This window comes from Mangifera indica, chromosome 14, assembly GCF_011075055.1.
Source record: "Mangifera indica cultivar Alphonso chromosome 14, CATAS_Mindica_2.1, whole genome shotgun sequence".
Lineage (NCBI taxonomy): Eukaryota > Viridiplantae > Streptophyta > Magnoliopsida > Sapindales > Anacardiaceae > Mangifera > Mangifera indica.
The window spans coordinates 11057611-11072432 of NC_058150.1; the positions used below are offsets into that span (position 1 = coordinate 11057611).

At 35.4% G+C, this 14822-nt stretch overlaps 1 protein-coding gene across 1 annotated transcript; it reads left to right on the forward strand.

The window, feature by feature from the left end:
- The first annotated feature begins 301 nt into the window (after positions 1-301).
- Positions 302-2267, forward strand: LOC123195900 (NAC domain-containing protein 41-like). Its single transcript, XM_044609762.1, has 3 exons — positions 302-581; positions 841-1094; positions 1522-2267. The coding sequence occupies exons 1-3, from the start codon at positions 428-430 to the stop codon at positions 1975-1977; spliced, it is 864 nt and encodes a 287-aa protein (XP_044465697.1). The 5' UTR covers positions 302-427; the 3' UTR covers positions 1978-2267.
- The last annotated feature ends 12555 nt before the right edge of the window (positions 2268-14822 follow it).

A 14822-nucleotide genomic window follows, 5' to 3' on the forward strand; every position in this document is an offset into this window, starting at 1 on the left:
TTAATAATATTTTAAATTGGTCCAATAATTCATAAATTCTATCGCCGATAGATGAAGGGATCTAAATGTAATTAATTGGCGAAAAAGTTTGATATCAAGTTAAACATTATTGGCACCTTTTAAATGCTCACTGCTCACGTAGTTGTAGTAGGGCTATCATAACCTGACAGGAAAGTTAAATTATAATTATTTTAATGCATCTTTTAAATGCAAAAGTTACCACATATCTCTAACATGATCAAAAGCAGCAAGACATAATCATCATTTTTTGTTGACTTTTGTAAATGTGGACACAAACAGCCATCTTCTAATTATTTGTCCTTGTCAGCCCTAGATCTCTCCATTGTTAAAAGAATAATTCCTGGGGTCTCATTTTTCATATGAATTTGATCGAGTAGAAAAACCAGCTTAATTTTCAGAGGAATTAATGAAGATGATGCCAACAGGGTTCAGGTTCAATCCCACTGATGAAGAGCTCATCCAAATTCTTGAAAGGAAAGTTTATGGCCAAGAAATGCCTCTCCACGGACATTTCATTGTTGAAAGAAACGTCTATGAGTTTGATCCTCAAGATCTTGAATGTTCGTTAACTGAGCTCTACTTTCTTGCTTCTTTAATTAATTTTCCTCCTCTCTTCATAACTTGTTTATTTATTTGTTCTTTTATTTATTTATTTATTTATTTTACTTTTTGGATTCTTAGATTCCTCCTTAAAGCAATTGATGCTTGCTGCATGTTACTTTATTCCTAGATCAATTTAATTAGACGGTGGAGTTTTTGTTTGAATTTTTGTAAATATCAATTTGATACGAGCTTATCTGTGCGATTTTTATGTGACAGGGGACTGTAATATGGCTGTGCCTATCAACGAAAGATACTGCTATTGCGTAAAAGAGAATGATTCTCGAGAAGTCTCAGGTCGAGGATGGTGGAGAGCTACCGGCCATGTTAAGACAATTTATGCGAACGAACGTGTGGTGGGTTACAAGAGGCCATTGACGTTTCACAGGTTCACAGGTAATGACAAAAAGCGCAACACCGCCATCAAAACTAATTGGATTATGCATGAATATAACCTTGAATCCAACTCAACGGTAAGCGCCAGTTCATTCTTTGCTTTATTTTATTTTTCCTATTCTTTTCTTCTTTAAGTTAATTTCCCCAAATCAACTAGCTAATGAGGAGATTCCACTGAAAACTTTAAAATGTTGAAGAACAATCTTGACAGTAACATTAGTTTGCCACCCACTTTCCTTTAATCATAAATCCATTTGGAATTGAGGGAAAACGTGTTACTTTGATCATTGCGGTGATCTTGTTGTAGAGAAGCTCATTGCGCAAAAATAAGTTACTCATGGTTAACGTTAAATTTGAGAAACTCTTCTTTTAAAGCTCATTAGAGATATTTGGTATCCTATTTGATGAATAGAAAAATTTTCGCCTAAAAACCGGTCAAAGGCGGTATTTCTCTGATGCAATTTCCCTGCGTAAGTAGTAGTTTCATGTTTGATGTTTTTACAGGAGTGGAGACTTTGTAAAATCAAATATAAGGGAAAACCAAGTGCGCAAGAGGAGCTGGAGAATAGCAGAAAAGGAGTGGGATCATGTAAAGATTTTGAAGCCAGCAGTTCAATAATGAGCTTGCAGTCAAATTTTGTTGGTGAGCAATTGCAGCAACAGCGACCATTGCAGCTAGAAAGTAATTTATGTGAGCCTTGTTTTGAAGCCGTAAGCCCAATGGAAATGAACGATCAATTTGGTCTCGGTGGAGAAAAACAGCTACAATCTGATGAACTCCTGCAGCTAGACAATGTGTATGAGCTATATTTTACACAAAGCATGCTACTGGAAGTGATTGATGAGAAGCTACAACAATCAAAAGCTTCATGTGACCCCTATTACTTTGATGGTCAGATTGAGCAACCTGCGGATTCGTCGGAGCAGCTATTTCTGAGCCTTTGGTCGTGGCAGAATTAGCTAAAGTAAAACGGTTTGGTCTCTTCGGATTCTCTCTCAATGGAAGGTTTTCTGCTTAGATTGATTAACATTGTGGCTTTCTTTTAACTTTTTATCTTTTTATCTTAATATTTGAATGAATGAATCTTAGTATTTGAAAGTTCTCGATCGGATGCCGACATCCTAATTTTTTTACCAGTTAGCTGATAATAGCTATTGTAATTGGATTTTAAAAAGATTAGGATATCCGCAAGAGAGAATGACTATGTTTTTATGCTTAAAGCAATGGACATAATGTTGAATTATTCTTAGATTGTTTGCATAAGATGAAGCATGTTGATTGTTTGCATGGTGACCCACGTTCATAAGTTGTCAGTAAAGCACAATTGATAAGCACTCATGCGTATTTCTACTTAGCAATTTAGTTATATGAATCTGTTTAAACATAGCTAAAATTTTAGTTATATGAATTTCTCCACTGTAAACTGGTACATAACTTCTCATTTACCTGTAAATTATGCACTTTGACGTTTCATTAAAATTATAGAAAAGCTCTCCAGGAGTATTCGTCTTCTATCTGGATTCAGAACTTCAAGGAAGAATTTTCGAATCAATTCTCGGCAATCCAACGCAAGTGATATTCATGAAAATGATCATAGTAAAAGAAATTAAACAACAAGCACGTGGAATGAATAGTCATAATCTTAACACTGATTTAGTAGAAGGAACTCTTGAAGCTTGTTCATCTTCCATTCATTACTCAAGTCGTTTGTGTACCTATTATGCTTGTCCATAAAAATTATGTTAATCGAAGATTACAGCTGATTTCACAAAAATTTTGAGCCTTTAATGAGCACTTCCTCACAAATTTATTCAAGAGCTCTCGTAAATTCCTTAATATTCCTTGGATAGGTTTGAAATAGCTAATTCCCTTTTTTGGTGTTTGGTTTAAAGTAATCAAAAATTATTCTGATAATCTATCTTTTATAATTTATATTACTTTATTTGGTTTGTCATCTAATAAAATATTTTAAAAATTTTTTATTACCAATAATAATGTAGAAGGTAATATAGGAGTGCTGTCAGTGTCACTTAAATATTAAAATTAAAGATTATAAAGTTAATATTGAATTTATTATAATTCTATCCTTATTAATTTTTTTAGACAAATATATCTTCATTTTTAATTAAGATAACAAAAAAATCTTCATTTTTAATTAAGATAACAAAAAATAAGAAAAATATTTTAGAGTAATTATACCTAAGGATATTTAAGTAAAATAATATTTTAGTGTTTTTTTTTACATTTAAATAAAACACAATAATTATTTATATCTAAAATTTTTTATCAAACGTATTAATTTATCTTTGGAGTAATATTTCATTTTTGTACAAAAAATATTCCCTCAACCAAACTGATGTATCTCCAACCACTTCAACATTTTTGGCCCCCAAGTTCTTAGCCATGCACCATTCAACCCAAGCTAATGAAGGGAATGAGAGAAAAACTTCATGCAAGCCCAAAGAACCTTTTTCATCTCTAATTTGACTCAACTTTACTTTGGGTGTACCCTCATTACTTGCATCAATGAGTCCAAAAAGCTAACTACAAGCCCATTTTGAAGCCCAAGTAAATGAGGCATCCATCCATCACTTAAATTGGAGCCCAAGATGTCATGAAACCCATTTAGTTGAATTGCAACTAAATAAGAAGCAAGTAACTTTAGTTGGTGGTTAGTTCTACTTTTTAGGGAAAAGTTGTTCCCTTTTTGTTATTTTCTTTATTAATATGTTATGACATTAGTTTATTTGATTGGCTAAGCTTAAATTAAGGTCATAGCTTACTTGTCTAATTAATGGCCTATGAATGCTCACTTTGCCACCACTTCCTCTTGTATATAAGTGTGGCTTTTTCACTTATCAACTTTAGACTCCTTTGATAGTGAAAATTTCAAGCAAAGCTTTGTTAGCTTTTCTTTGTTTGTTCTTTTATCCAATTCATCTTTGAGGAAGAATTGGTGGTGGAAGATCCCAAGGTTGGTGGAACTTTCCTTTATGCCTTGGTTAATTTTTTTGTTACCCTTGAAATGCAAAGTGTGAAGATTTGAATGTGTGTTGTATGCCTTGCGTACTGTTCACAGTGTATGATTTTGCAATTTTCAGTTTTTGCCTACAAACTTTGAAACTAGTTTTGAATGTCTTGTTGATTGAGTTGTGGTTGTCATTATATATCGTTAGAAAACTCTTTGAATGTTTTTTCCAATGATATATAATTTGTATGATTTAGAGGTCATTTGATTGGTTAAAATTGAAAAACAAATTACTGCTATATTAAATTAATAGTAATTTTCATAATTGAGTTTGTGTGTTATCGCATTGTCTTGATGAAAATGCACTATTTGGTATCAGAGCCTAGGATGTTTGTATGATTTGTTGACTGATTTCTACCTCTCGAAGCTAATGTTCACCGCTGAAATTTTCTCTTTACTATAAAGTTACTATTTACAGAACCTTCATTTACGTAAAACACAAAACTTCTTTAACCTAAACACTTACCAATACTCCCCCCAACCCTTAAACACTTATAACCATTAGTCTTTACCCACTAGCCATCACCAAAAATGTCTCATAAAAGAACTTTATCCTCAACCTCCTCACCTCTTTATCCTTGGGAATTTGCCTACATGACATTAAAAGAAGAGGTCAAAGGAGAACTTAAGGCCATTAGGGATCAAATGAATCAAATGATGCAAATGATAAGAGACTTGACCCTCACTCAAAGCCGAGCCCCCTTATCATAACCCCAAACTTTAACACAAAGCCAAATACCCCCTCCTCCACCTCACCCAACCTAATTACATCACCCAAGAAGACATATTAAACTTTCCCCCCCTCTTCCTAGAGATACTAGGGAGGAATTGATAATTCATAATGACTCAAGTGAGGAAGAACAAGAGAGGCCACCTAAGAGAGAAAAAATGACGATAGGGGTTTAAAGATTGAAATTTCAAAATTCAAAGGGAGCATGAGTTCAGATGATTTTGTTGATTGGTTATATGTTATTGAAAGAGTTTTTGAATATAAGGGTTATTTGGATGAGAAGAAATGTAAGCTTACCACCTTGAAATTCAAGGATTATGCATCCTTGTGGTGGGAAAATCTCAAGAAGCAAAGGGAAAGGGACAGTAAAGAAAGAGTGAGATCTTGGGAGAAACTAAAGAAGCTTATGAAGAGAAAATTCCTCTTGAACAACCATAAACAAGATATATACCTCAAGCTACACACCTTTAAGCAAGGAAGTGATGGAGTGAAGCATTACATAAGGGAGTTTGAGAAGCTATTAATGAGGAGTGAGTTGCCAGAAGTAAAGAAGTAAACCATCGCAAGATTTATTGGAGGATTGAATCAAGACATTGCTCATATGATGAAGTTGCAACCATATTGCACTTTTGAAGATGTGTGTAAGTTGGCTATTAAAGTGGAGAAGTAAAAGAAGGCCATGAAACCCATGGTTTCTAAGTCATTCTCCAAAAGAACATTATTTAACAAAAACATATCTTTTACCAAGGGAACTACTTTCCATAAAGTTTTCCCATCCTACATAAATGGTACTAATTCTTCTTCCAAGGAGAAAGGCAAGGAAAAATTGGTGGAACCAACTAAGGACAAGCCTAATATGGTGAAGACCAACCTTTCTAACAAAAAGTGCTTTAAATGCCAAGGTTATGGATACTTCCAAGCTGAATGCCCTAATAGGAGAGTTTTATCCTTGATAGAGATACAAGCAATTGAGGAGTCTCTTCAAGAAGAAGAAGAAAGTGAAGTTTCCATCCATGAAAGTGATGAAGCCAAAAAGGAAAAAGAAGAAATTCTACAAGGAGTTGATGAAGAAGAGTTGCTAGTTATTAAGAGAGTTTTGCATGCCAAGCCTCTCTATCATAAAGAGCAAAGACTTCAAATTTTCCAATCAAGATGTGTTATTTGATTATAGATAGTAGAAGTTATGCAAATGTGGCTTCATCTACATTAGTAGAGAAACTTGGATTGTCTACCATACCTTATCCTCAACTATATAAGCTCCAATGGTTGAGCAATGGGATCAACCTTCAAGTAGCCAAACAAGTACTTGTTTCCTTCTCTATTGGCAAACATTACCAAGATAGGATTGTGTGTGATATAGTTCCCATAGATGCATGTCATTTGTTGCTAGAGAGACCTTAGCAATTTGATAGAGAAGTGACTTATAATGGTAAAAAGAACACTTATTCCTTCAAATTCAAAGGGAAGACCATTACTTTGCTACCTTTTAGTCCCCAAGAAGCTAATAAGGCTATCGAAAGGAAATAAGTTAGAAGGGAGAGTATGTATATGAATGGGCAGCAAGTAGAAAAGGCTTTCTTGAGTTTGCAACCTATCTTTGCATTACCTATACTTGAAGGGGAGATCAAACACGAGAAGAAAGAAGCTCATCCTTTAGTTCAACCTCTCTTGGCCGAATTTGAAGATGTGTTCCCACTAGAGCTTTCATCCGACCTCTCTCCTATAAGAGGCATTAAACATCAAATTAACTTGGTTCCAAGTGCATCATTGCCCCATAAGCCATCCTATAGATGCAATCCCATGGAGACTAAAGAGTTACAAAGGCAAGTGGAAGAATAAATTGAAAATGGCTTTGTAAGGCCTAGCATGAGTTCATGTTCTGTTTCAGCCCTACTTATTCCTAAGAAAGATGGCTCATATAGGATATATATGGATAGTAGAGCCATTAACAATATAATCATCAAGTATAGGTATCTCATCCCTAGACTTAATGACATGCTTGATGAGTTACATGGTGCTTATGTCTTCTCCAAAATTGATCTAAGGAGTGGCTATCATCAGATAAGGATAAAAGAAGGAGATGAATGGAAGACAACTTTCAAGACTAAAGGAGGCTTACATGAATGGTTGGTTATGCCCTTTGGCCTTTCAAATGCCCCAAACACCTTTATGAGGCTTATGAATGAGGTACTCAAACCTTTCATTAACTCTTTTGTTGTTGTGTATTTTGATGACATATTAGTGTATAGCAAAACTTATGATGATCATGTTTTGCACTTGAGGAGTGTTTTTGATGTGTTGAGAAAGAATAAGTTGTATGCAAAGGAAAAGAAGTGTGAATTCTTTATAGACCAAGTTGTCTTTCTTGGATATGTAGTTTCCAAAGATGACATCTAAGTAGATCAATCTAAGGTAAAAGCCATTAAAACTTGGCACTAACTGAAGACTCTTACTGAAGTAAGGAGCTTTCATGGCCTTGCTTCTTTCTATAGGCATTTTATGCTTAATTTTAGCATTCTCATAGCTTTCATCACTGAATACATGAATAAGAATAGGTTTGAATGGTCCACGATAGTCTCCAAAGCATTTTAGGAAATTAAAAAGAGGTTATGTGAAGCCCTCATCTTAGCCTTACTTGACTTTGATAAAGTATTTGAAGTGGAGTGTGATGCTAGTAGAGTTGACATTGGGGTAGTCCTCACTCAAGCTAAACGACCTATAGCTTATTTTAGTGAGAAGCTTAATGATACAAAAAGAAGATATTCTACCTATGATAAAGAATTTTATGCTATTGTTAAGGCCTTAGATCATTAGAGCCATTACTTAACGCCTAAGCAATTTGTTCTCCATTCAGATCATCAAGCTTTGAAATTTCTTAGCAACCAACAAAAGATAAGTGCAAGGCATGCTAAATAGGTAGAATTCCTTCAATCTTTCTCTTTTTGTTTCTTCCTATAAGCAAGGAGCTTTTAATATAGTTGTTGATGCACTCTCAAAGAGACATTATCTATTATCCATACTTGATGCATGGGTCCTTGGGTTTCAACTTATGAAAGATTATTATCATGAAGATAAAGAGCTTGGAAAGATCTTGAAGAAATGTTCAATAGGTGCCTATGAAGACTACACTATCCAAGATGGTTTCCTTGTCAAAGGAACCAAATTATGCATCCCTAAGGGTTCTTTTAGAGAGCTTCTCATTAGGGAGACATATGGTGGTGGGTTGGCAGGTCATTTTGGCATAAATAAAACCTTGGATATGCTTAAAGAACATTTCTATTGGCTTAAGATAGTTAGTGATGTCCAAGCCATTGTAACAAGGTGTGGCACTTGTCAAAGGTCCAAATCTCATTTCAAAGCTAGTCTTTACATGCCTTTGTCAGTTCTAGAGCAGCCTTAGGAAGATCTTAGCATGGATTTTGTGGTAGCTCTTCTTATAACTCAAAGAGGGAAGGATACAATAATGGTGGTGGCTGATAGGTTTTCCAAAAATGGCTCACTTATCACGATGCACCAAAACTGAAGATGCAAGCAAAATGGCTGACTTATTCTTCAAAGAAGTGGTGAGACTTCATAGAATCCCTAGAACCATAGTTTCAAATAAGGATACCAATTTCTTAAGCCATTTTTAAAGGACTTTGTGGAGTCAATTGGGTATTAAACTCATATTTAGCACCTCCCATCACTCGTAAATGGATGGCCAAACTGAAGCAATCAATAAAACCTTGAGAGCCATTTTGAGGACCATGGTTAGCAAACACTTGAGAGATTAGGATTTGAAGCTTGCCCAAGCTGAATTTGCATACAATAAAAGTCTAAACACTACAACCAGACACTCTCCATTTGAGGTAGTGTACGGTCTCAATCCTTTAACTCTTTTGGATCTAACTTCTTTGCCTCTTGATGTGCAAGTTCATAAGGAAGCCAAGGAGAAAACTACTGCCATGAAGAAACTCCATGAATCCATCAAATTTCAAATCATGAAGACTAATGAAGCTCACAAGAAGAAGGTCAACAAGCATAGGAAGCCATCCATTTTCAAACCTGGTGACTTGGTTTGGGTGTATTTGAGAAAATAGAGATTTCCAAGCAAGAGGAGGAGTAAATTTGCTTCAAGGGTTGTTAGACCATTTGAAGTGCTTGAAAAGGTGAATGACAATGCATACAAGGTGAATCTTCCAAATGAAATAGGAGAAGTCTCGGCCATCTTCAATGTTAGAGATCTTTCACCATACATGGAGGATAGCCACCTTGAAGACTTGAGGGCAAGTCCTTCCCAACCCAAAATATTCCCTAATGTCAGATTTGTGGGAGACGTCATAGTGGGGAATGTTGGTACCAGCAGAAACAGGTGATTTGTTATAGATGCCGACAACCAGGGCATATAGCAAAAGATTGCCAAAGTACCGAAGTGCCAGTTCAGATACAACCACCACAAAGCCTAATTCCACCAGTGCAACCAGGGAGAGGTACTAATGCACGGGTTTATACAGCTACCCATAGTCAGGCGGAGGCTAGTCCATCTGCAGTTACTGGTCAGCTCTTTTTCCACTCTATTTCTTTATATGCATTGATTGATTCAGGAGCTACACACTCCTTTATTGCACCAGGGGTTATTGAAAGGGTAGGTTTAGTGCCTGTTAGATCTACCCATTCTATTAGAATTGAGATGCCAGATGGTGGGAGTGTGATTACTGATAAGATGTTAAAAGACCAGAGGGTAGTGATACATAGGAGAGAGTTAAAGGTGGATTTGATTGTCTTTGATATGCCTGATTTTGATGTTATCCTAGGCATGGATTTCTTAGAAAGATATGGAGTTGAGATTGATTGTAGAAAGAAAAAGGCTCGATTTCTACTTGATAATGGGGATTACTTTAATTTCGGAGAGGGTCATCAACCTAATATGATGATCAGTAATGTAAAAGCACAAAAATTATTGAAAAAGGGGTGTACGGGATATTTAGCTCATGTGGTGCATGAGCATGATGTTCAAAGATTGGGTGTTCAAGATGTCCCAATAGTACAAGATTTCCCAGATGTCTTTCCTGATGAGCTACCAGGTTTACCTCCAGAGAGAGAGTTGGAGTTTAGTATCGAGTTAGAACCTGGCTCAGCCCCAATTTCAAAAGCCCCTTATCGAATGGCTCCAGCTGAATTACAAGAATTAAAGAAACAGTTGCAAGAACTTTTAGATAAGGGTTTTATTAGACCTAGCCACTCTCCTTGGGGAGCACCCATACTATTTGTCAAAAAGAAAGATGGGTCGCTTCGTATGTACATTGATTACAGGGAGTTGAATAAACTGACGGTGAAGAATAAATACCCGTTGCCTCGAATTGATGATTTATTTGATCAATTCAAAGGAGCTTCTGTGTTCTTCAAAATTGACTTGAGATCGGGTTATCACCAGGTGAGGATTACAGAGCAAGATATTCCAAAGACAGCTTTTCGGACCCGTTACAGGCACTACGAGTTTGTGGTAATGCCCTTTGGATTGACTAATGCTCCAGCAATCTTTATGGATTTAATGAATCGAGTATTTCATGATTGCCTTGACAAATTTCTGGTGGTATTTATTGATGATATCTTGATATACTCTAGATCAGAAGAAGAACATGCCGAACACTTGAGATTTGTGCTACAAAGATTGAGAGAAAAGAAATTGTATGCCAAATTCTCTAAGTGTGAATTCTGGTTGGATTGAGTAGTATTTTTGGGACATGTGGTTACTAAGGAAGGTATAGCTGTGTACCCAAGTAAAGTAGAAACAATACTTGAATGGGTGAGGCCAAAGACTGTGAAAGAGATTAGAAGCTTTTTAGGGCTAGCCGGCTATTACAGAAGATTTGTTCAAGGTTTTGCCCGATTAGCCAAGCCACTTACAGCTCTTACCAGACAAGGAACTCCTTTTCTATGGACTGAAGCTTGTGAGAAGAGTTTCCAAGAGTTAAAAAGACGGTTAACTATAGCTCCTATTTTAGTATTACCAGAGGAAGGTGTAGATTATGATATTTATTGTGATGTCTCGCATAATGGCTTGGGAGTTATGCTGATGCAAAGGGGTAAGGTGATAGCGTATGCCTCTCGGCAGTTAAAAGATTATGAAACACGCTACCCTACCCATGATTTAGAGTTAGCAGCAGTGGTTTTTGCTTTAAAAATTTGGAGGCATTATTTATATGGAGTTAAATGTAATATCTACACCGACCATAAAAGTCTAAAATATTTTTTCACTCAAAAAGACTTGAATATGAGACAAAGAAGATGGTTGGAGCTAGTCAAAGATTGTGAATGTGATATTAAATATCAGTCGGGTAAAGTAAATGTGGTAGCCGATGCTTTGAGTAGAAAGATTGTCATAGCTCACCTCACCATTCAGATAGAGTTACAGAAAGAGTTTCAAAGGGAACAGATTGAGGTGATAAGAAGTCAAGTGGCCAGATTGGAAATTTAACCTAATCTCTTCAATGAAATAAAAGAAAAGCAAATAGAAGATTTATGGTGCCAGAAAATAAGTCAACAGATATGTGAAGGGAAAACAACTGAGTTTCAAATGATTGATGACGTGCTTAAGTTTAGAAACAGGGTATGTATTCCCCAAGACCTGGAGTTGAGAAAGAAAATCCTAAGTGAAGCACATGATACACTTTACACTGCTTATCCTGGGGGAGTAAAGATGTATCAGGATTTAAAGAAAACTTATTGGTGGATAGGTATGAAGAAAGATATTGGTGACTATGTAGCTAAGTGCTTGGTATGTCAACAGATCAAGGCCGAGCATTAGAGACCTTCAGGTTTGCTTCACCCACTTAGTATTCCTGAATGGAAATGGGAAGATATTTCAATGGATTTCATCATTGGCCTACCTCGAGTACAAAAAGGCTATAATGCATTATAGGTGATTGTAGATAGATTGACTAAATCGGCTCATTTTATTCCAATGAAAGATAGTTTTGTTTCAGATCAATTGGCCCGGATTTATATACGGGAGATTGTGAGATTACATGGCGTACCCAAAACTATTGTGTCGGATAGAGACCCCAGATTTGTTTCAGCTTTTTGGGGTAGCTTACAAAGAGCATTGGGTACTAGGCTGGCATTTAGCACAACATATCATCCTCAAACAGATGGCCAAACAGAAAGGGTGAATCAAATACTAGAGGATATGTTGAGGGCTTGTTGCTTAGATTATAAAATGACCTGGCATGAAATGATTCCATTGATTGAATTTGCATATAATAATAGTTACCAGTCCACCATTAAAATGGCACCATATGAGGCTCTTTATGGACGAAAGTGTAGATCTCCATTACATTGGGATGACATAGGAGAGCGAGATGATTTGAGTCAAGTTCTTGGGCCTGAGTTAACCCAGAGGATGGTGGAAGATATAAAGGTTATCAAGACTAGATTGAAGCATGCTCAGGACAGACAAAAGAGCTATGCAGATTTGAAAAGGAAAGAAGTAGAGTTTCAACCGGGTGACAAAGTTTTTGTGAAAGTAGCCCCTTACAAGCACGTGATGAGATTTGGAAGAAAAGGGAAACTTGCTCCAAGATTTATTGGCCCATTTGAAATTTTAGAAAGAGTGGGCAAGGTGGCTTATAGACTTGCACTTCCACCTAGTATGGATCGAGTTCATAATGTATTTCATATTTCTTTATTGAGAAAGTACATTAGCGATCCTTTACATGTCTTGAAATCAGATGATGTGGAATTAAAAGAAGATTTAGCTTATGAGGAGCAACCGGTGCAGATACTAGACAGAAAAATAAAAGAGCTCCGAAATAAAACAATTCCATTAGTGAAAGTATTATGGAGGAATCATAAGGTGGAAGAAGCCACATGGGAGGTTGAGCAACAAATGAGAGAGAGATTTCCCAACTTATTTGTTTAAATTTCGAGGACGAAATTCTTTTAAGGGGGGAAGAAATGTAACATCCGAATTCAGGTGTGTCAGTAAACTCCACTTCCAAAATTACCCCTAGAGTTGATTTTATAACTTGTTGTGTAAAGAAATTGCAAAAGAATTATAGAAAACTGCTAAATGAGCAATATTTTTCAAAGGGGGTAAAATGGTCATTTTATAAAGATTCAAGGGACAAAGTGGGAATTAAAATTGAAGGGCACACTTGAAATTATATGGTGGTGCTAAGGGCTTTTGGTAATTGGCTAAGGATAAAATAGTAATTTATGGAAAAGATTAAGGGCAAAATGGTCCAAAAGGCTTATAAAATATATAATCTATTCATCTTCTCCATTTTTAGCTGAGAACTCCATGAAATTAAGCTAAAGCTTTCCCTTAACCAAAATTCGTCCAAAAACCTAGCTAAACCACCTAATTTCCAGAGGCTCCAGTTATAAAAAGTGTAGATCTGTCAATTCTGATTAGTTCTAAGGTAAGAAATTGAATTTTTAAGATATGTCAAGTTTAGGGTTTTGATGGATGATCATATTTTTGGTTGATTAAGGTTGCCAGAAAGAAGAAAAGAAGGTGAATAAGCTTAAATCACCAAATCAGCAAAGAAAAGGTAAGAATTTCATACTTTACATACTTAAAGTAAATTTGAGTTAGGTTATTTAAATAACCTTTACTTATATCAGTATGTAAGGTATTAGAATTAAGGTGATTTATGCTTAAAAGGATAAAGAAATTCATTAGGATTCATGATGTAATTTTTGGCCATAAGGGTAAAAAGGTAATTTTGGCCATAAGGGCAAAAATGTCATTTTATGCGATATAGGTTAATGTTGTTTAATTATGTGCATGTTATGTGAAATAACCTTTATATTAAGCCTATATTGTATAATTAAAATTAATTTGAGGCATGATATATATATATATATATATATATATATATAGAAATGCGTGAGCAAATAATATGATGTTTGAGAATGAATGAAAAGAATAAGAGAAAATAACAAATGCGCATATTTCATAATATGGTTATATATGCATACATGAGGAATCATAATATATGCATGATTTAGAAAAAAATAAAGAAAGAGGAAAAATATTTTCTAAGTCATGCATGTTTTCATAATGACTCATATGATACAGGAAAACAGAAAACATACTTAAAATCCTTACACGCCAGCTGTACTGTGTAGACAGCAAATAAAATAATCAGTTGTACTGTGTGGACAACCAGCTGTACTGTGTGGACAACAAAGAAAAGAAAAATATCAGCTGTACTGTGTGGACAGCAAAAGAAAAATATCAGCTGTACTGTGTGGACAGCAAAAGAAAAATATCAGTTGTACTATGTGGACAGCAATGAAAAATATTAGCTGTACTGTGTGGACAGCAAAGAAAAAAAAAATATGCGTGTAAGAGAGAATTATACTTTGTATGGTGACTGCAAGTATTATCATATGTAGTCTAGATCGATCAATGAGAAAGAGAGAGAAACAAATTAGTAAATATTTTATGAAAGTCATTTGCATTAGAATTATGCATACAAGCCTGTGTGGCTGATAAAGAGTTAAGAAAGATGTACGAACAGAAAATAGAAATGTCATGACACTCATACATGCATAAATCATAATGAGTGATTCATATCTGTGTAATAAGGAAAGGAATAAATGTGTGAAAGAAAAGAATGATGATACGTGTTAAATGCGTGTTCTGTGTTAATTATTTTGTTGTAAATAGTTCAGACACGTTAAGTATGAAAAAGATTAGAGAAGATTAGTACTAGTATAAAATGCTTTAAGCGTTTATTATGATTATGTGATGAAAATCCAGTCGATTGGTAGGACTGGTTTGTGTGAATTACAAATTGGGAGTGTTACAGGGCATAATGAAAAAGAGAAAAATATTCCCCGGGCCCTCTAAAATAGGGGAACTCATGCCGTTTTTCTGTAACACACCCAATGGTTAGGAGAGGTTACAGGCTACTTCAATATTTTTGACCCCAAGTTCTTAGCCATGCACCACTCGACCTAAGCTAATGAAGGGAATAAGGGAAAAGCTCCATGCAAGCCCAAAGAATCTTTGTTATCTCCAATTTGGCCCAACTTTACTTTTGGGTGCACTCTTA

What these genes read in the sequence shown, in the direction of transcription:
- LOC123195900 (XM_044609762.1), top strand. Translation starts at nt 428, where the DNA reads ATGAAGATGATGCCAACAGGGTTCAGGTTCAATCCCACTGATGAAGAG. An exon ending in TGATCCTCAAGATCTTGAAT is followed by an intron (nt 582 to 840) that starts GTTCGTTAACTG and finishes TTTATGTGACAG; the next exon opens with GGGACTGTAATATGGCTGTG. An exon ending in ACCTTGAATCCAACTCAACG is followed by an intron (nt 1,095 to 1,521) that starts GTAAGCGCCAGT and finishes ATGTTTTTACAG; the next exon opens with GAGTGGAGACTTTGTAAAAT.